The following is a 21211-nucleotide window of genomic DNA, read 5'->3' on the forward strand; positions in this document are numbered from 1 at the left end:
AGCGCACGTGGGACTGAAGATCAATGAAGCCGAAGTTTGTCCGCGCGCAGCTGATTTACGACAGGAGAGCCGACTGTCGTCACGTGAAGGCATCAAACCTGACGTCGTTCGCATCACAATTACCTCCTAACATTTTATAGCCCAGTTAAAATTCGACTATTCATAGTATTTTAGTCAATCTAAACAAAGAAAATCTACCATTTTTAAATTAGGATGCGTTATTAAACTACAGGCTTTAGATTATTTCAAGAGCCACCACGTTTATTGAAATGTTGATTGTAAGATTAAAAACTATTTTAGAAATAGTTTGGAAAGAACTTGGCAACTTAAGAGTTTCAGGAAAGAAATTGTATTGATAAATGTTACTGAGAAATACAGTATTTATACACTGCACAAAACATTTTATAAAACGAATAAGAGAGTTGATACTCAATAGTCTATTATTTTATACTAATATGATGATGAAAATTATTTGTTGAATGGGTAATTTAATGGCCTTCTGCAGACCAGACTTATCAATGCTTACTGATCAACTCTTATAGCATCTGTCCTTTAAGAAACTAACTTCTGTTTTGGAAACTTGTTTTTATCACAACATTGCACCTGGAAACACTTTAAACTATAGAAACCCATTTGTTTCCAGCATTACAAATGTCACAAAGATGACCTAAAATGACAAGGTGTGTCACGTTTGTAAATACAGGCACTCAATAATAATCAACATTTCATTTAAATTTTTGTTAAATTGAGAATCAATCAAATCAATTTACAGTGCTATAAAAGTAGTATTCCTCCACATACAGTTTTTAACTGTTTTACTTTCCCGTCACAGTTAAATTCTTCAAATTATCAAATTAAATTTTACATCAGAGAAATATGAGAGTAAATACAAATTGGAGTTTTTATTTTATTAAGGGAAAAAACCCATCCAAACCAACTTGGCCCTCTGTCACAAAGTCTTGGCCCCTAGAACTGACTGTACACTGCAATGTTTAGGAGCAATAGTGACATTGGGAATGATTTTTGTGAGTGTACAGTCTATTTTAGGTCATGTTGCAGCATCTCAGTTGGATTTAAATCCAGACTGATTAGACTAGACCAAACCTTTTTAACTAATTAGAGATGAACCTGCTGTTTTTGTTGTTTGTTTTTTGGTTAATTGTCCTGCTGAAAAACCAAAGTTCAGACGTTCTCCTTCTGAACTTTCTGCTAGAGAGCATAATTCATGGATTTCTGTCAATTACAGCAAATAAGCAGGCCCTGAAAGAGCAAAGCAGCTCCAGACCATAAAACTGCCACCACCATGTTTAACTGTTGCCGTCATGTCATGAAATCCTGTTGTAGATGTAACAGGACACATCCAAAATCTTCAATCCTTGCTTTGTCAGTCCACAGAAGAAAAGTCATCAACATTTTCTTGTGAAGCATGAGATGGTCGTTGGCTCTTTTTGCCGGCAGTGCCTTTTGCATTGGGACTCTTCAGGTCTTAGGTGGGTTTTTTTGTTTTTTTCCATTTGTAGATAATGGTTTTCCCTTTTCTTTTCTACTTATTGCATATTTTTCAAAGTGTCTGCAGTCTGAACAATCATGTCGTATTTCATCTGCCGTTTACGTCACTATCCTGGCTCCCACTTACCTGACTCCACCAGATAGATTTGCTCCGCATATCCATCTGGAAACCTTCCGTTGAAGTAATTTTGGGAAGGGGCGAAAATACTGGTTAGCTGATTGGCCTATGTTGGTGATAGACGGGCCAAATAAACCAATCAGATTCGTCGACGAAAACACAACCACAAGCCAAGCTACTCTTGCTGCTGCAGGTAAAGGCTCGTTAGCTCAGCAAAGAAATACTCTGTAATTCCGATAAAACTTGCTCGATAGCCACGCCAACGCTAGTTTCATCGGCTGAAGCCGCCATGTTGTTTAGACTGAACTGTCGCGCTTCTCGTTGCGTCACACCTCAACCCGCCTCAAAGCCAACGCTGATTGGACGTTCGTTTGGTGAACGGCTCCAAATTTTCTTTAACGAAGAGTAGCCAGACTGATCTGCGAGTGAAACCTTGAAAGCTCGCGAGATCAGAATGGTCTCACGAGGCTAGGCTCCCACTACACGTCCACACAGACTTCTCTACAGCAGAAGCAGCTTCTTCCTCTCTTTTCTGAGTATTGTCGGCTCCCATTACTCAACAGCTTCATCCTACCGAGACAACGGTATCATTGAACACTTCTGGTAATAATTACATCTCCGCTGCTGTGTGACGTCTTCTTGTTATCTTCTGCACATGCAGGTCGCTTTGGAGTCTTGAACCGTTCAGACAGAAGCCTGATGGTCATATTTAATTGGTAGTATGACAAATAAAGTTGTTTAAGTTTCTAAGTTTAAGTCTTATTGGGACATCAACAGTAATAGCACCAGCACACTCACCGTAGGCCACGCTGCAGGGTGGGGGGAGTCACTGGTGTCAACCATGCCAAAATTTTTTTATTTCAGCTAAAAATGTGTCTGTTGCCCAGGCAGCTTACAACTTCGCTCATGTACATAACCTTTATGTTGCTCTGACAAACATCTGTGTTGTGCTGTTAGCTTAGCACGTAGCACCGTTATGCTCATGGTCTAATTTCAGCGTAATTTTGACAACTTTCAGCGTAACGGATCATTAAGCTGAAATGCGCTGGCAAGAACCTTCCTGGTTGAAGTTGCTGGCTTGTTCTGCTAATTTAGCCCATTCACCTTCCATATTATTCAACCGGTTGTGGATGCAGCTGTGCAATTGAAAAAGTTGGTTCACCAGATTAAATGTCAGTTTTTAGTCTTGGATTGTGTGAAATAAATAAAAAATAAAAAAATGCATATAGTCCGGTCCGACATATGTTGTTTTTCCTCTTCATGACGCATTTTTTGACTGATGCGACTTATAGTCCAAAAAAATACGGTAATCATGCCTGGGTGTGGCTAGTGAAACTGGACCGGAAAATGGGGTTAATCCATGATTTAAAACAAAGTGACAGATTAGTTTGTCTAGTATTTTCCCTTTAATAAATAAAATCACAACTTAAAAACTACTTTTTGTAATAACTCGGGTAATCTTTGATATTAAAATTTGTGGAAAATGCAGAAACCTGTAAAGAAAATACACTTTCACATCAGTCTGTTATTTTTCAGAACAATAAAAGTGTTTTTGTCTTTTGCTTTGAACCATGTCAACATCCAGTGAAAACAGCTTTTCATAACGCAGCGCTGCTTTCATTCCCTCCTGTCGGGTTTTAGAATCCTAATGTGTCAAAACATTTCACAAAGTAGTTTCACCACACAAAGGCGCCGCCGTTATTGCTTCTTAGAAACACCGAAGCATCAGTGAAGGTAGACGTTACTTTTGGACTGGGAACGGCCTGCGGGGAGCTCTCAAAATAAAACCAGGTTTCATCAGTACTGTAACAATTACATCAATCCCCTAATGCAGCAATTTAATAGAAACACAAGGGAGCATACTGAGGAACGTGCTAATCCTGGCTCTGCTCTGAGACTGTTATGAAATGACAGCAGGCTAAATACGCATATTTACAGGATAAACGTTTTCTACCTACAGCTTCTTTTATTCTCTTCATACTTTTCTCCTCTTTCAACCAATTAATAACACAGAAAACTAGTCAATATTCTCTTTATTGTCGAATATAAATTTCAGGGACAGATGGTATACTTTAAAGTGAAGGTATGGGACAGCAAACACAGTTGCTTTACATTGCATACGACATTAGCAGCCAAATCTGTGACATCTTTGGAAATATGCGCATGACGGAAAGTGAGAAAAAGTGTCAAATATACAAGAAAAGGATTGGTCCAACACACGGAGGACATAAAAGAAAATATAAGCACAGAGATTTTCACTAAGAAAACACATTTGGATGAAACACTGCAACTGGCCTCTACTTTTAAAACGGCTAATTAAATCGTGGCAAAGCAAAAGTAAATATTGAATCTAGAGCGTTATACGATAAGGTTTTTTTTTTTTTATATGCGTCATAAAAACTGCCACTTTAGTATGCTCGACTAAGATCTTCCTTCAACACACCCGCTGAACCAGTAGAGAGAACGTAAATTATGTGCTGCATTTTAACATTTTTAACAATAAAAAAAACAAGTTACACAACAGAGCTGGATGATTATTACAGCGAACAACGAAGCAACATAGCAAAAAAAAAAAAAAGGTGCAGCCGCTCGGACGCACACATGAAAAACAATAATTACTTCAGAGCACTGTTGATTAAGGACGTGGCCTGGAGTAACTCACTCTGTGCAGGTTCTCCCTGATTGCTGCTACCATAGAAATGTAACAGGTAAAGACAATATACACTTTATGACGGCCACTTGACCAAACAGCACAGTGCACACATGGGAATATGGCACATGACAAAACGCAAAGGCTTCTCTGATTATACTCCACCAGGACACGGACACAGATGATGCACAGAAGACCATTTTTACCTGACAAGCAAATATAAAATAGATGTGCCTGAATTTAATCTCTTAAATAATTTAATCTTTTTCCCATGCCTGAAATCAAAAAAAATAAAATAGTTCATTGTTCTCAGGAGTAATATGCTTCCGTAAATCGTACATTCGTAAGCGACAGATCTGGCGGTTTCAGGCACTGTAGTACACCCTGTAGTAGAGAGTTTTGTTCCTCCAGAGGGAGTAGGAGTTGTCGAACTTTAGGAGGTAAGTGCCTTCACCTGGGAAGTCGTGGCTCCCGGCGAGGACGGACAAATGGCTGTCCTGCCGGTACACGGGCAGGATTTCAGCCAGGTTCGAGTTGCCCTGGCTTTTGGAGCCCTTCTCGACGTCTTCGTTGCTGAGGGGCCCTGCGACACACAGCGCATAAACGGAAACGTCAACATGCGGCCTCAGACCGGCTGTGCGACACTAGAGCATCATCCAACTGCTATATTTTGGTAAAATACTGCCAGGATGAAATCGCTTGTTGTAAACAAACATGCAAGAGGAGTTCAGTTTTAGCCAGCTTAACCGAAAGATGCATCTTTCAGAGGCAAACTTTGGATATTTCATTAGGGCTGGACAATTAATTGCAATTGCGATATAATCGTAATTATAAAAAATGCAATTTCCAAATTGCAGAGGTTTGCAATTTTTGGCTACGTAACAATTAATGGATCAGACGCGTCATTTAGGTGTCGGTAACATGTTTAAAGTAAGTTTTCCTCCACATTGAAGGAGAGTTGCAGCAGTGAGATAATCTAATTTTATTATTTGTTATAGTATTTATATAAATCATACTTTTTATCAGAACTTTTCATGAATCTCACCATAGCATTAAGCACCGGTCAAACTATTTTATACATAGACTTGTTTGTTGGTTGCACTTTATGTTCAACTCAACAAGCTATTCTCTTGAATAATAATAATATTCTGATTAATAAAAACAGTTACATTTCTTGTTTTTAAGTCCTTGTTCACAAACGTCTTTATCTAGAGGCCATTTTTTTTGCTTGTGGTTAATGCACAGAAAAGTCCAAATTAAATTGCAATTATGCTTGAAATATATTGCCATTTAGATTTTTTGCAGAATTGAACCAACAACAGCTCCTTACCCCCTCATAAGCAGCTGCTTGGATGCTTGTAAGTGTGCGTTTGTGTACGAGCGCAGGCAGCAGAGGCATATTTCAGATGGAGCAAACACATCCAGTCTTTACGGGCATCCGGCATTAACAATGTTTGCCTCTCAGCTCAACTTAAACTGGACAATAATCCCTTCAGCTTCGCTTCAAATCTAATATAGACGGACGGTTAACGAGCTAAGCATCACAACTAATAAATTAAACAGGTGGTTTTTTTTTTCTCCCCGTTCTTTTTTTGTACCTTGGTTTCTGTTGTTAATGAACCTGATCCAGCAGTAACAAACAAAGAAGGTGCAGCTGCGTTCTGCCACTTCTAATATTTCTCTCAGGCCATCGAACAGGTAAGCGTAGCTGCATAACAACGCGGAGGTTTAATTTACAAGAGTCTGCTAGCTAATGTGTTTAGTATTCGTAACTTCAAACGTCGTCCACTGCTTGGTCAACACTTCAGACTCATTTGCCTAATTACTGAATAACAGCATGGCCTACATACATTTCTGCAAATGTATTTAATTGAAAATATGATAAATGGGAGGAAAACTAGTTCATTTTGGAGACATGAACGCCGATCATTCATTTTAACCTGGCTGTGCTGAGTTTAGAGCTAATTGCTACTTGTTAAGGGTGGAAAAGGGCACCACAGTGGTTGCAATCATTTGTCTAACTCCACTGCGTCTCATCTATTGTTACAATGCTTCACATTCTCTCTGTGACCTTCAGTGTCTTGGACACAATGATCCGTCTCGTGTGTGTTGATCTCCCGCGGTAAGACGGCAAGCAGAGGCACCGACTATAAAAACTCCTCGAATTTGGGACTTCTATCCTAAAAAAAAAAAAACGCTGTGGCTTTACGCGCTTATGCACGTGTCATCACGCTGCACCATAAAAACAAAAATAGACCCAGACTCCTGAGTGCAGGCTGACCTTCCAGCTCTTCCTCTTCGTCCTCGTCGTCGCTCGACTCGCTGATGTGCACCGTGATGGACCGGCTCGTCACGGGGGTCCAGTCAAAGTATACGCCGAAGCCGATGTCGTAGCCGTCTGTGGCAAACTCCCAGCACACTTTCTTGGCCTCGGGGACGGTGGGGACGTGGACCGTCATGATGTCTCCTCGGTACACTGTCACGACGCTGTCCTTCTCCGTCCGGAGCTTTGCCTTCAGCTCCTTCACAGCGGCAGATGTCCAAGTTGTCGGGGCCGACAGGGGTGGCATCTGGGCTGCCTCTGGGTGAGAGGAGGAGGGGGGGACACATCAGTTTGAGGAGGGCATGACAGCTAACTCTTGAAAAGCAGATGTAAAGCAGATTTGGTGTCTTGTAGGCATATGGTTTACTAGGCGTTGCCCATTTAGATCTGCTTTTGAATACTTTGCATTCAAATCTTAAACGAAGCAAAGCAAAGATGCTCTAGTTTTCTAATTGCCGGTTAGAAAGCTAAAAATCAGATATTTTTCCACGAGGTAAATACACTATATCGTAGTGTGACCAGGTGACAGGTTAGTTATAAAACTCTAGAAAGAAGGCTAAATGTAAGCTAGATTTTAGTTTAATATTTTCAAAATGAACACAGAAAAAGCACAAAAGTTGTAAAACGAAGCAATATTTTCCACAAAGGCTGTTACAGCAGGAGTGCAGCAGGTGCGGGGGAAATTCTCCACTTTATCATTTCAGAGATTTTAACTAATTTTGGTCGACAAATAAGGGCAACGTCTGCCAAAGGACATCACTTCACTCCCGCCTTGGGGCTGATTCATTGAATTAGCGAAGGATGAACTGACCCAGAGCCAATTTCAGCATGAACACTCTTTAGTGTGGGCGTTGTTACAGAGGGAAAACACTCAAAGTTAGAAACTTTCGGTCTCAGTAAGCTCTTTTTAAAACTGGGAGTCCGAAGAAACAGGACACAGAGGAAGCCGTTTGACAGAATGCATATTTTACGATGGCATGATATGTCAGACGTTCATTCAGGCGAAGATGGGCAAGAGAGAGAGAGAGCAAGACTTGCAGCACATAACAGGAAGGCTGAATGTATCACAGCAAAGTTGCTCTGTTTTATCCCTTTTTCTGTAATATTAGCCACTCTACTTCCTAATATACGATAATATACAATGCTAAAGACAGTTGACAACTGTGTAGAAATTTTGTTTTTCTTTTAAAATCATAGTGATAAACCTTTCTTCCCCTCACACAGAAGTGTGAGGTTGTCTATGTTCCGATTATAAATAATTAATGACGGCTCAATGTGATTAGGCCGGTAGATTTTGACCGCTCCTCTTTGGTCTATATATGCTCTATATTAGAAAATCGTGCCATAGCAATATTATTTATAAATATTGCTGATCACATCACAGCAACAGATCCGCATTTTTGCTCTTTCTTGTACCTCTCGTCTGTTCTACAAACACTGTTTCCGATCTTTAGCATTTTGGGCTCTGTAATCTGTTTTAGATGTGGGCATCTTCCAACAGGAACATGTTACACCTTATTGTAATATCTGCATCCTAAACAGCTGCCAGCTGTATTTATATTGTGCACATCGATATATAGCGATTAAAAACATACTGGGAATATATTACGCAGCCCTAGGGCTGGACGATATGGAAAAAAACAACAACTATATATCGATAAAATAGAAATCATATTGATCGATATCGATAATTATCAACTAATTCAAAACATATATTTTAAGTGCAGCCTTGGGCGTTTTATGCTGTTCCTTAGCGACCTATTTTTAAATCCAGAACACACAAACGCTGAATTCAAACTCAACCGTTTATCCAACCACCTTTTTTTTTTACCAAAACTTAAAGTATTTAAAAAATAAACATAATAACTCATGCTCTTTGAACTCTTTGAAGGGGGCGGAGCTTGGTTCCTGGGTCTGCCTTTGTGATTGTTTGGGAGGGAATAATGACTAATATTAACTAACATTATGGGCTAGAATGCAAAAGGAAGGAAAACTGTTATTCTATTGAACTTTTTACTGACCCTATTTCTATCATCGCTATATCTGTCGATATATATTGTTATTGGGTTATCGTCCAGCCCTACCATTGATATTAACTTATTACAGAAAAAGTGATATTTGCAGGTTAAAGCTTTGCAAAAAAAAGAAAAGAAGAAACAGAGATTGTAAATCAGCCACAAAAACAAAACAAACAAACAAACAAAAATCAGATGAGTGCGTCTCTAATAAACAAGGCGGCTGTTATGTCAGCAGATTCTCACCTTTATTTTCAGCAGAGAGCTGACAGCTCCCAGGGCTGTTGTTCTCCTCGCTTCCTCCCCCCGGGGCCAGCTCAGTAGGAGCCTCTTCATTACCCTAAAAGTGCACACGCGTATACGGCCCATTATAGGAAAAAAATAAATAAAAAATAAACACTCAACCTGCAGGTTATTGTTACTTTCTGACAGCTCTGCACCTTGGAAAGCTGCGCTGAATCCTCCTTGGTTTCATGCATGTTAGCCGGACTGCTGGACTGGGTGAAGCTCTCCGTCAGATTAGTACTCTGCAGCCTGGAGTAAAGAGAATTACAAAAAAATATAAATATATGTGTGTAAAAATGTATCCACACAACGATGGAGAGCCCGCAGCAGCTCGGAGCAACAGGTTACCTGCCCGGCGGCTCGCTGTCGCACTGCTTGGACGTGACTCCGGGGAAGGATGAGAAGGACAAGGATGACAGCCGCGACTGGAGCTCAGATGCAGCTTCTAATCTCGCCATGGCTGTCATGACGAGACAAACACCTCTGACTGCGGGGCTGGAAGAGAGGAGAGACCGCCCCTCAGAGCCACGGCACAGGGAGGAGGGAGCGACAAGTTAGCCTCGTTGTTCAGAAATCAAGCACACGAAAAATCACTCCGTTAACCACAATTAAAGCGAAGAGCAATGTGTTATTATTATTATTTTTTTTCTACGTCTCGGTTCGGGTTTTGCTTTACTTGCTCGCTCTTCCCGAGCTTCCCCTTTAGCTCGGAGCTGGCTAGCTGTTAGCTAGGAGAGCAGCAAAAGTGAAGCCGACCTTTTCTTACCGCAACGCAACAACTTGACAGTCCCGATTTAATGTAATCAAATCCAGCTCAGGCCATTAAAAATGTACCTCCATGTCCCCTTCAATCATGTGACAAGTGTCGGCCCCCCCTACACACACACACGCACGCACGCACAGCGGCACTTCTTCCTCTCAGGGGGAGGGAGGGGGGAAAGAAAAACACTCGACGCGAATTCCTGTGACTTCCGTCTTTTTTTTTTCCCGAGCGTTGACGGAAATGTCCGAGTCCGCAGCCGAAGGACCGAGGACGCTTCTGCTGCAGCTCGTGGCTTAAAGACAACGCCAAAAAAAGGTTTAAAAAGGTGGAGGGAAAAATTTTGCGACAGTCATATTAATTTGGGGATTTTAATGACACATTTAATTTAACCGTTTTTTTTCCCGAGCGTTGACGGAAATGTCCGAGTCCGCAGCCGAAGGAGCGAGGACGCTTCTGCTGCAGCTCGTGACTTAAAGACAACGCTAAAAAAGTTTTAAAAAGGTGGAGGGAAACATTTGCGACAGTCATATTAATTTAGGGATTTTAATGACACATTTCATTTAACCGTTTTTTTTCCGAGCGTTGACGGAAATGTCCGAGTCCGCAGCCGAAGGAGCGAGGACGCTTCTGCTGCCGCTCGAGCCTTAAAGACAACGCCAAAAAAAAAAAAAAAAAAAAAAAAGGTTTAAAAATGTGGAGGGAAACATGTGGGACAGTCATATTAATTTGGGGATTTTAGTGACACATTTCTTTTAACCGGGTGACGGATAATACTAAATATATACATTTCAGAGCCGGGCATGTTGAAAGTTAAAGTGGAATTTCTCTTTTCTACACAGAGTTAAAGTTATTCATACAGGTTTAAATATCATTATGCATTTCAACTAATATTTGCAAGTTGCACAGAGACCACATTTTGAAGCTCCTGGTTGTAAATCTGGTTGAATATTTGACCGCTATCCACGAAATGGGAGAGTTTCTTTAAACTGGTAGAGGTTTTGTTTATTGGGTACATGCAGGCCTAGTTTATAAAGAAATACTTAATTTTAAACAGGGTCAGGGGACATTTCAGAGTAGGGCTGCCAACTCCTTCAAAAATAAATAAGGGACACCTCCTGTTAAGGCCACCCAATCTCACTGTCTTCGCCCCAATCCTGGTGATTTTTTTTATCGGCTCTTTTTTCTGTGTGTAATTAATTTGTAGATATTTGACTTGAACCTGAGTTTATTTAGAGGAATGTTTTGAGTGATGCAATTATACATGGAAAACAAATAATTAAACAATTCAATAAATCACTTTCATAATTTTTTGACGATTATGCTTTTCAAGGAACGGATGGCAACCCTATTCCAGACGCTTACCTGCTTTAGAAATTTCAAAGTCAGTTTTGATGTGTATTTACGATCATTGTCTTGTTGTGTTTCTTGTGTTAAAAAAATACTTCACTAAAAAGTGAGCAAAATTACTTTATCCTTTTGTAAAAACAAATGTTTTCATCCATAAGCCCTTTACATTGCTGTTAAAAAAATCTACGTTTTTCACCTTCAACAAAATAAAACATTTTTTTACTTAAAGTAAACATTTACATAAAATGCTCATCTTTTGTTGCTGCTGGCTACTCTTACTACAAAGATGAACAAAAGGTAAAAAGAGTGTGATCTCACCCTCAACTTTAACTCTAAATAAACATTGCATTGCAATCCATAAAATAATACAATTATATATATTAGGGTACAAATACAATACAATGATGGGAAACTACAACAAACCCATGGTATTCACAGTGACCTGCTTAAAAGCAAACGAAATGTAGGCTGCAGTGGCATGAAAAATAACTTTTAATCACAGGCAGAAAACATTTCTGAGGCATAAACACGGCTTATAAAACCAGTCGTATTTTTGCTTTACTAACTATGCTGGTATAAATGCTAAAATAAGCACAGTGACATATCTTCAAATATGCTTCATAATCAGACTAAAGATATATTATATATTTCGTTAAATGCTATTTAATATTATAATAATACCGTTTGTGTGATGAAAGAATCAAATACTACAAAATGTATGTCAAAGTTTTACAAAATGCAAAAAGAAAATGTTTATTGATTGTAATATGTCCTCTCTATGACGACGTGACCTTGTCATTTTATTGTTCTTTCCAGGGATGTCTTGAACGCTGCACAGATGAACTGTTGCACAGATTTGCTGCTCGTTACAAAGCGAAGCAGCGGCGTCTCTTTGGTTTGGGCATCAGTGAGAGAAATCCAGGGAAAAGACCTTTGCAAAGTAAAGAAAAAGATATTCACCTTCATCAATTAGTTTTTTTTTTCTTTTTGTCCCTCTAGAATTTAAATTGTTCATGCAGCCAAACGTTGAATACAAGGCCGCATCCTTGATCAACTCACTCATTTGGATCGAGAACAGATGCAGAAGAGGAACCGATGAAGCTCTGCGCATTTAATAATGGCTCATTGTTCGTCCCGTTCTCTGTGAGTATGCCGTTAATTAGAGAAAGAGCCTCACTGGACCCCAGGCAGGCAGAGGTGCAGATGTTTAACAGGCTGTACAACACTCCACATACCCAGGTCAGACCTAAAGAGATGCCACCTACAATTTAAAATCAGCATCAGTGACAAATGAAAATAGCTTTATCCAAATTAAGCAAAGGAAAATTCTCACAGCTCAACCTTGTATAGCAAGAGGGCAGGATGCCTCTATCAGTGATGGATCTGACAAAGCCGCGGTCAGATGAGAGCAGGACAGCCACAGGTCTGAGGCGTGGCACGCTTCCAGCTGATACTGTGGTTTCAGGACAAAGTTGTGGCCAAGATGCTCAGCTATGCTGGGAAAAAAAAAAACATTTTAAAGAGTAAAAAATTAGTCACGTTTGCGTAAAAACTGCACGTAGCCACTATGCATATGGGGGGGTGGCGCACCTGGTGACAGGCACCGCTGTGACGAAACTGTACACGAGGCAGTGCTTTGGCAGATGACAACGAAGATCGGCGCAGACTCTGTGGAGGTGAGAAGGCAAACAGCAGAGGAACAAAACATCTGCCCACGCTGCCAGCCGGCGATTGTCGAAGAAACACTCGACTCCTGCCGGGACGCACTCCTCTGAAACACACACACACAGTCGTTACTCTGCAGGTAGACGAAGAAGCAAGGCGAATCTGCAATACGGTGAAGTAGCCACACGTTTAACCACGGGAGCCAAATTAGAAAGGACTCAGAAATTCAAAATCCCTTTTTCATGTTTAGATAAAAAAAACAATGTATTGGATTCACCGTAGCAGCTCTTTATAGCTTTAACTTATTCACACTTTATGTTAGAACCACAAATCTGTTTTATTGAGATTGGGCATGACGATGCCTTCACAAGGTGTGATTTTCATCCATTTTTTTTGGCAAAATTCCTCAAGCGATGTCGGATTTCAAGGAGAGCATCTGTGAACAAGAAGACGCCTTCCCACAGCATGATGCTGCCTCCACCATGTCTCATGGTGGGGATTGTGTGTTCAGGGTAATGTGCAGTCTTAGCTTTCTTCCACGCTAAACGTTTGTCGTTTTAGTTCAAAAGTCACATTTAGAAACGGCCCTTCATTTAAGTTAACAAGGAGTTAACAACGGCTGTCTTTCAACAGTACAGAAGCGTATTGCATTCACCAAAGAAAAAAAAAAATCAGGCAACTTATCTCATAATTACGAGATCCTTATCTCGTAATTATGACATCTTATCTCATAATTATGAGATCTTTTCTCATAATTATGAGATAAGATGTCATAATTACGAGATAAGATGTCATAATTACGAGATCCTGATCTCAATATTATGAGATCAGGATCTCGTAATTATGAGATAAACTGCCAGATTTTTTTTTCTTTGGTGAATGCAATACGCTTCCGTACAACAGATTGGATGAAAAAAAAAAAACCTCACACACAGCAGGACTTCAGGCTTTGCTCATTTCCTCCATTTCCAAGCCACATGGATACATCACCTGAAATCCTGTCTTAGCAGTCATGTGATCAACTCACCTGAGCAAGACAGTTTTAAAACAGTTACACATTGGGCCTCTTTGCTGCTTGTTTGATTAATGCTCTCCTTCAGTCAGTTAAAGTGGAATCACTGTCCAATCACGGTAGGTCTCCAGTTGTGCCATCGTCCTTCCATTTAAGGGATGTTTTATAAACAACCCATGTTTTAATCGTGTCCAGACCTTTATTCCCGACCTTTTTGTTGTTTTCCTTTGGTTTTTGTTCAATGATGTTCCCTAACAAACCTGGGAGACCTTCACAGAAAAAAACGGCTTTATACCCATATACATGCTCACTCTAAATTACCGTGACAGCTTCAATCAGATGATATGAATCTTCCAATGATATACAGGTGGCAAGAACGTCTCCAATCGAGGATCAACCCTGAAAGATTCTGTGACGATCACGGCCTATGAAGCCATCAAAGTCTGCATTCCTTATGATGAAGTAGCTTTAAAGTACATCCATTCAAAAAGTACTGGTTCTCACTCAGTAGTGTTGATATACAGCTATCGGTGCTGATTTTATTGTGTGCGGTCTTGAAACCTGCAGACAATTGCTGTGAAACGAGGATCAGCATGTTCCTGTTGAAGACGCACGTCCCGCCTCGTTAAGAAAACATCAAGTTGAGGCCCTTTTGAAACACAATTATTTTTCAAGTTGATCATTCTCTTAAGTTCCCGAGCCTGATTGCTTTTTTTTTTTTTTTTTTTTTGTGCTCAACAAAGGACTTCGTGTCTAAAAGGAAAGAGTGATGGTATGGTGAACAATAGAGTTGGCTGTCAAAATAACAGATGTTGCTTCAGGAATGCTGGAGATTAGGAGAGAGTTTCAAACCGACTCATAAGGAAGTTAGTCTTGAGGTTATTCTTTCTTGCAGCTGAAACAACAGATTAAGCCGGAAATCTGTTTACCTGCTGACTCTGGGGTTCTGGTGGAGATCTTAATCTGCGTGGGTTTGATGTGGGTCTTTTTAAGGAGGCTGAGCACCAGCTGTTTGCCCAGGTTACCCAGACCGAGAATCCCCACACAGAAGTCGCCATGCCACCGCGAGGTACACGAGTCCCTGGCACCAGTCTTACTTCCTATAAGACATCTGGAAACATCACGAAAACCTCAATGATCACGAGAACCACAAAGTATTTAAAGCTGTGAGCCAGAAATTTCTGTACAAATCAATCAGACTCACTTTAGACATAGTTTGTCACCTATTGAACAACAAGTTGTGGTTAGTTTTCTGTGTATCTTGTGGCAACATGCTATTCATTGAAGGTGAAAAATAAACAAGCATGGTGATATTACATGAGGTATGTCCTTTTGTTCTTCATTAACTTTTTTAAATCAAACATCTTCCTTCAAAGAGGTTTGATGTATTCTGGACAGCCGTAACAAAATGTTTGAGCAATAAATGAGAAAAAACAGCAAGGACTTCAGACAGTCAGCAGTCATTTCAAGCCAAGGTGTAAAAAAAGAAACAATATTTTCTGCCAATATTATAATATTAATATCAATATTAATCCATATTGGTACACGCATTAATTTGTGATTAGAAAAACAGATCTTCTTGCTGTATGGGAGCAGTGTCCCCACTGTGCATCCCTTTTTCAGCCTCTGACCCGCAAAGTAACTGTAGGACAGTGGTTTTTCATTTAATTTCCAGTCCTCAGGACCTAGTGTCCTGCATGTTTTAAGTGTTTCCCTGCCTCCACACACCTGTCTTGAATAAATTGGCCTAAATTGGATAAATTGCAGCCCTTGATGGGTGCTGAGGAAGTGATGCAATCATTTGATTTAGGTCTGCTGTACCAGAGACAAATCTAAAACATGTAGGGACAGTGGGTCCCTAGGACCAAGATTAAAAACCGCCGCTGTAGGAGACCTGTGACCCTGACTTTTGGTTGACACTCTTACTAAATCAACCAGAAAGGGGTACAGTGACAACAAAAGCAACCTAAACAGACATCACACTTGGGAGTGGTGGAACAGTGGTTAGGGCAGGGTGTCTGCACACTGGGGAGGCTATAAGTGCCCGGGTTCAAATCTCACACTCTTACTTTGGGACCCTAGGTAAGATCGTTAGTGGCAGTGCACAGCTCCTGGTTAAATACAGAGCACACACATTTCATTGGAATGTGTGTTGACTTATTGCTTTTATCTATTTATTTATTTTTATCCCCTATAACAACAATAAATATATTTAACTTTTTTTGTTCTTTTTTTTCTAGAAAGGATCACAAGACCCCACACTTGTTGACTGCATCTCCTAAAAGATAAGATAAGCTTTATTGATTTCACATTGGAGAAATTCACAAGTTACATCGGCTCAGTAATCAGTAGTCATAGGAAAGAGGAGTCAAGTAGGACGAGGTGCATCAAATATATACACAGTATGTCCTCGTTATACCATGGATCAAAAGGAGTAGGTAAGAAAAAGCAAAAAGAAAGAAATAAAAATACAAAAAGAAATAAGGCAGAGAATGTCTTCTGTACATTCACTGTGGCTTATACGCGTGTGTATTGACATATATTCGGGTGTGGTAGCAGCAGAAGTCACTTCTTTCAGGATTATTGCTCAGTGTATTAAATAGAATTGCACATTAGTTATTGCATGTTGGTTCTTACAGTTACCGTTACGTGTATTAAATAGAATTGTACGTTAGTTATTGCATGTTGGTTCTTACAGTTACCGTTACGTGTATTAAATAGAATTGCACCTTAGTTAAGAGTCTAAGAGTCCAGACCCCAACTTTGGGAACCACTAGCCTACATCTTCTTCTTCATTGCAGTCAACAATATCAAGGATAAGCAGTAGGGGTCGATAACTATGCAGCAACACAGTACAGGCAGGCCACATAAGTGTTAAGGAGATCTATGAACAATACTGCATTTACTGATTTAGACAATAACTGGGGGAATATAAACAAATTCCTACTAGGTAAAGATCTAAAGATGGTGATTGTCCTTGTCAGTGTTTATACAGCTTCTTCATAAACTGGCATTAGCTCAATACAACTGGACTCTGTGGAGATCTGGCATTGGCCACCCCTCCTGTATGACGTGTACTCGGGCCTTTTGAGCTGTGTGAACTCCTGTACCTCAAAGTATTTATATAATCCCTTTACATGCTGCTATCTGTAACTTTACTTTATTAAAAAAGCAACGTGATTTTTAAATAATAAAAAAAAAAAAAACGTAAAAACTTTGCTTGAATCCATACTTCATTACTCAGCTATGATTTTTTTACATGTATATTTGTTCATTTTGATACGCAAATGATTGCAAACTACAAGTAGGCAACTTACTTTAACGAGTGCGCCAGTTCGCATAAAAAAATTGCGTGCGCGCACCCGCAAAACGTCAGTCCAGCGTAGCGCGCATGAAGATGAAGTGGCGTCTTCTCATCAACAGTGAGTCCTGCCGGTAACGACGAGCCGGTGGCTCCAGCAGCACCGAAGCTCATTATTAGATTGGCGACAGACTGTGAACACGGTTGACTGCTCTTCTAAATGAGGAGACATTTTGTTGTCATAGCAACGTCAACTTCCTGTTTGGTTTCCTGCCCGCCCTCATCACAAAACAAATATAAAATGAGCAAAAACATATGGAACTTTTTAATGAGTTTGGACGAGGGATATTTTTCTTAATACTTTTTTTCTTCTTCCCCAAACATAGACTTTTCAATAACATTTATATATTGTCAGGATAAAGATCAAAATCAATAAAAAAAAAAAATAATAATGGCACACAATTCTGTTCTGAACCGTTTTTTTTTTTTATTTAGCTTTCGCCTATTTAGTAGTTAACAAACATTACACTTATGCCCAAGAAAAAATATTCTTTCCACATAAACAAAAAAAGAAAGCAAATCTAAAGTGTGTAATGCAAATCATCACAACATCCATATTCATTCACTTAAATAAAAACAGCTGACAATAAGACATTAGAGATGTAGATGCATTGTTTATGTGACGAGCTGCACAACCCTCCGATTTTAAAATCCTTTAAAAGTGAGTTTCTGAATAGCAGCTTTTGTGAAAATAGCACACCTTACTTTTCAAAATAAATCTGTGCAGCTGTACAATATGTTCGGGTTACCTTTCTTATCTGTTTATTTGGACATGTAACCCTTCAAAGTCACTTAAAAGTGCTTATTAAATAACTTTACACACCTTTGACACATTCAGTTTATGTCCTTGTTGTCATCCATTTGCAGAAATTACAGATTTGGAATATTTACAGTAAATAAGGGCAACATATAATACATATAATAAATTAAACCTTACACTAGTGTTTTTTGACACCAAGTAGGATAAGAACACTATTTGTAAACAGAGCTGCTTGAAAAGGAAGCTAATGAGATGAGCTGGCTCTCACAATTCTGCATTTTAATTTGACCGAACTTAAGTCAGATTAGAATGATATGTGGCTTGCACATTTATCACTTATATATCCATTTATTGAGCAAAACAGTGGACACCGCTGATGACCATGAAGGCACTGTGAGGGGGCCGTTAGGTGGATGGCATTGGGTCACACCGCCACAAGATGAGACTGTTTTATTTACACCAGGAGTCACTGCCAGCCTTTCTCCAAACACAAAATAAGTTCCTGCCTGCAGCCGCTGCACGGTTTCATAGCAATAAGAATCACTCCTCCTCGTGCCTCCATTTCTGTGACTCCTCCTGACGTGCGTCGGGATGAATCTGGTTCCTCATCCCGCCCAAGACGTTAGACGTGGCTTCAGTGGCCATAATGAGGGGCTTGACTACTGCTGGTGGCAGCTGGCGGAGGACTCCTCCGACTGCTCCCGTCATCCCGCGCTGTTCGTGCTCCCGTGTTGCCGTGTCGTAAAGGGTCAGAGCGGTGTCTGTGATGCCCTGCGTTTGGAAACATACGGTTCTGGTCAGAAATTCACACGAAGGCATTATCTGCACGAAAATTTGGAATTTTACTGATGTAATTTTGACCCTTTGCGGATTAGAGAAAGTCCACAATAAATTTAAACAATTTTTTCATTAAGGCTGTATGTGACTTTGTTATTCCCACAGACTATTAGAACATGTATGCCCTTGTTAAGTACATATGAACCTCTGAATGGTGCTTTACATTTTTTTTTCAATGGTGTAAATCAGGGGTGTCAAACTCATTTTGGTTGAGGGGCCGCATACAGCTTAATCTGATCTCAAGAGGGCCACACGAGTAAACTCATTGCAAGATTAAATGGAACAAATAAACATGGACTTGTTGATTTTTATATTAAATTAATTTCATTTTTACACAATATATTATGAATAACCTCAGCGTTTTTAAGAAAAGTATGTGCAATTTCAACAATACTTTTACTCAGTTAAACATTTACTTGTGCATTATGCATAAGAACTGATCACAGTGATTGTACAACGTTGAAAAACATTTATTCACATTTTTTGGAACTTAAAAACACTGTCCTACATGACAAAATACATCAAACAGATAACAATTAAGAAATTATTTAAATTTTTCCACACCTGAAGCTTAATCTGCTAATTAAAACACAGCGCCCCTCGTGGACAATATACTGCAGATTTTTAATTAAACAAAGTACATGTTTTTTTCAATAATTGTTTTATCATTCTCTTCCTTTTATCTCCTCTTTCTTTCACCTTTTGTTTTTTTTCTTCTTGTTCTTCCTTTCCTCTCCTACTTTCCCATTGTAGTGTCCATATTATTTGAGATAATCCTCACATGAATCATAATGAAACTATTCACTTTCATAAATCAAGCGGAGCACTATGGCAAAAGCAGTACTGCTCCACTTGTGAAAGTCAAATCTGATGAGCTCTTTTTGGCATTAAGACAACAATTCTTATTGCCACATTGCCAGACAGGACACTGGGGAAAAATAAATAAATAAATTTATAATGATAATGCATTTAGCCACCGGGCCGGACTAAATTGTTTGGCGGGCCGGACCCGGCCCACGGGCCGTATGTTTGACACCCCTGGTGTAAATGAAAGGTGAATGGTAAGTCGAGCTATTTGCTTACCTCTTTCACCACAGTATAAGCTTTGGCTACACCTTCCCGCAGGTCGACAGGCTGATGAGCCAGGCCATAATGGGAGTACCGTTTTACCCTCTTTGCATCTCTCTCGTCAGGTACTGGAGAAACCATGTCGTAAGCTGTCTCAGCCGCTGCCTAAAGAGACCGAAATTCAAAGAAATGACTACCAGAAAAATGTACATTCCCTGCAAACGTTCAGTGCAAATGCTGTGAGATGTGTTCGTAAGTGTGTCTGCTGCAGAAGCTGAACTGAAGCAGAAAAACTTGTTTAAGAGTAGAACGTACCACAAATACTAGAAGGGCAGAAACGTTTAAAGAACAGAATTGAGGAGATACAGCAGAAGCTGAAACTTATGTAGAAAACTACAGAAGCAGCTTAACTTGATGTGGTAAAAATAGTAAATGAGCAAAAGAATCAGCAGATAGACATTAGAGCTGTTTGCACAAAAGCTGAAACCAGCAAATTTAATGCACTGTTAAAACTAAGTTAAAATGTTGAAATCTTACCAAAACCCTGTGTGTTTAAGGCGCTTAAACAATGAGCAGAACAATGTAACCAAAAAAACACAATACATAGGCTCTGATTGTGTGTGTTAGGGTGGGGTTTTCTGTCACACAGTAAATGGTAACGCTGGCAAAATGATTCTCCGTGTATTTCTGTATTTATTCATGCCTGTACGATTTTTAAAATGACCTACAGTATGTTCCTTTATGCATAGCTCACGTGTTTAATTTGCCCATAGCGCATTTTAACAAGTTTGGGAACACACAGACCAAAACAAGCGTTTCCCCCTTCTGCCACTATCTGTTTAAGGTAACCACGGCAACAACAGCAGGAGTCTGTATTGATTGATCGTGTCCACGAACTTCTTGGAAAACCCGATCCGATTTTCCCAGTAGGCTCAGTCAAGAAGTAGATGGCATCCTCTTGCTCCTGTGTATGTAGCTGAAATACTTTTTCTTTTTTTTATGTTCCTTTTTTTTATGGTCTCTCAATGCTATTGATAAAAACATTTCGACGAGAAGGCGGGGAAAAGGGGTCCTGTCCAGATGGGACACATTTCGTGGGATACACCCTAGATTCTTGGAACAGGTGGAAAATGGTGTGTTTTTCGATTTTGTCAGTCTGGGATCTGGAAGACGTATACATGTTTAGATTCATGATACTTGGATTTCTGCTAATTGGATTCGGTGGATTTTTGATGTATTGGCAAATTCAGCGGACGTCGGTAGCAATTATGGCTTTGATCACGCTTGCCGGCCGCATATGACGCGATCACTAAGGCCGTGAACGAGCAGACCCGTAAGCTGGATGCGCTGGAACGCAGACTGGCTTCGTGATTGAACTCAAAGGGGAGATGGGATAAAATCTGGATGTGAAACGCGGAAAAAAGCCCAACAAGTTTGGCATATTGGATTCGCTACATGGAGCCAGCGATGAAAGGACTTTAAAGCTGACGGAAAAGTT

General features: G+C 39.9%; 3 protein-coding genes across 7 annotated transcripts in view; all 3 read right to left on the bottom strand.

Annotated features, from left to right (window-relative positions):
• Positions 1 to 3643: 3643 nt before the first annotated feature.
• On the bottom strand, positions 3644 to 9848 carry tmed8 (transmembrane p24 trafficking protein 8). Of its 3 annotated transcripts, none has more exons than XM_021310434.2 (6): positions 9735 to 9848; positions 9249 to 9395; positions 9056 to 9149; positions 8862 to 8955; positions 6559 to 6858; positions 3644 to 4860 (listed from the first exon to the last, which is right to left on the bottom strand). In XM_021310434.2, the coding sequence occupies exons 2-6, from the start codon at positions 9365 to 9367 to the stop codon at positions 4643 to 4645; spliced, it is 825 nt and encodes a 274-aa protein (XP_021166109.2). In that variant the 5' UTR covers positions 9368 to 9395; positions 9735 to 9848; the 3' UTR covers positions 3644 to 4642. The 3 variants fall into 3 exon arrangements, with proteins under 3 accessions (XP_021166109.2, XP_012707627.2, XP_021166118.2); XM_012852173.3 differs by having other exon boundaries at positions 9667 to 9814; XM_021310443.2 differs by having other exon boundaries at positions 9657 to 9814.
• Positions 9849 to 11232: 1384 nt separating this feature from the next.
• On the bottom strand, positions 11233 to 17231 carry noxred1 (NADP-dependent oxidoreductase domain containing 1). 2 transcript variants are annotated; one of them, XM_021310074.2, is made up of 6 exons: positions 17005 to 17231; positions 14617 to 14798; positions 12601 to 12781; positions 12352 to 12506; positions 12070 to 12256; positions 11233 to 11941 (listed from the first exon to the last, which is right to left on the bottom strand). In XM_021310074.2, exons 1-6 carry the CDS (start codon positions 17160 to 17162, stop codon positions 11806 to 11808), a joined length of 999 nt encoding a protein of 332 aa, XP_021165749.2. In that variant the 5' UTR covers positions 17163 to 17231; the 3' UTR covers positions 11233 to 11805. The 2 variants fall into 2 exon arrangements, with proteins under 2 accessions (XP_021165749.2, XP_012706878.2); XM_012851424.3 differs by having other exon boundaries at positions 12070 to 12271.
• A 219-nt stretch (positions 17232 to 17450) lies between these two features.
• Positions 17451 to 21211, bottom strand: part of LOC105917349 (autophagy-related protein 2 homolog B) — a 33554-nt gene continuing 29793 nt past the window's right edge. For both annotated transcript variants that reach the window (XM_012852136.3, XM_021310420.2), the window contains exons 42-43: positions 19729 to 19878; positions 17451 to 18579 (exon numbers count right to left, since the gene is read on the bottom strand). In XM_012852136.3, coding sequence (XP_012707590.2) covers positions 18349 to 18579; positions 19729 to 19878 — 381 coding nt within the window. In that variant the 3' untranslated portion in view covers positions 17451 to 18348. The remainder of the gene's footprint in view (positions 18580 to 19728; positions 19879 to 21211) is intronic.

The sequence above is a fragment of the Fundulus heteroclitus genome, chromosome 19 (genome assembly GCF_011125445.2).
Source record: "Fundulus heteroclitus isolate FHET01 chromosome 19, MU-UCD_Fhet_4.1, whole genome shotgun sequence".
NCBI lineage: Eukaryota > Metazoa > Chordata > Actinopteri > Cyprinodontiformes > Fundulidae > Fundulus > Fundulus heteroclitus.

Coding starts and splice junctions, on each gene's coding strand:
- tmed8 (XM_021310434.2), bottom strand. CDS start 9,367: ATGACAGCCATGGCGAGATTAGAAGCTGCATCTGAGCTCCAGTCGCGG. Junction 9,150..9,248: donor GACAGCGAGCCGCCGGGCAG/GTAACCTGTTGC, acceptor TCTTTACTCCAG/GCTGCAGAGTACTAATCTGA. Junction 8,956..9,055: donor ATTCAGCGCAGCTTTCCAAG/GTGCAGAGCTGT, acceptor GTGCACTTTTAG/GGTAATGAAGAGGCTCCTAC.
- noxred1 (XM_012851424.3), bottom strand. CDS start 17,162: ATGAGCTTCGGTGCTGCTGGAGCCACCGGCTCGTCGTTACCGGCAGGA. Junction 12,507..12,600: donor ACAGCGGTGCCTGTCACCAG/GTGCGCCACCCC, acceptor TTTTTTTCCCAG/CATAGCTGAGCATCTTGGCC. Junction 11,942..12,069: donor TCTGTTCTCGATCCAAATGA/GTGAGTTGATCA, acceptor TACTTTGCAAAG/GTCTTTTCCCTGGATTTCTC.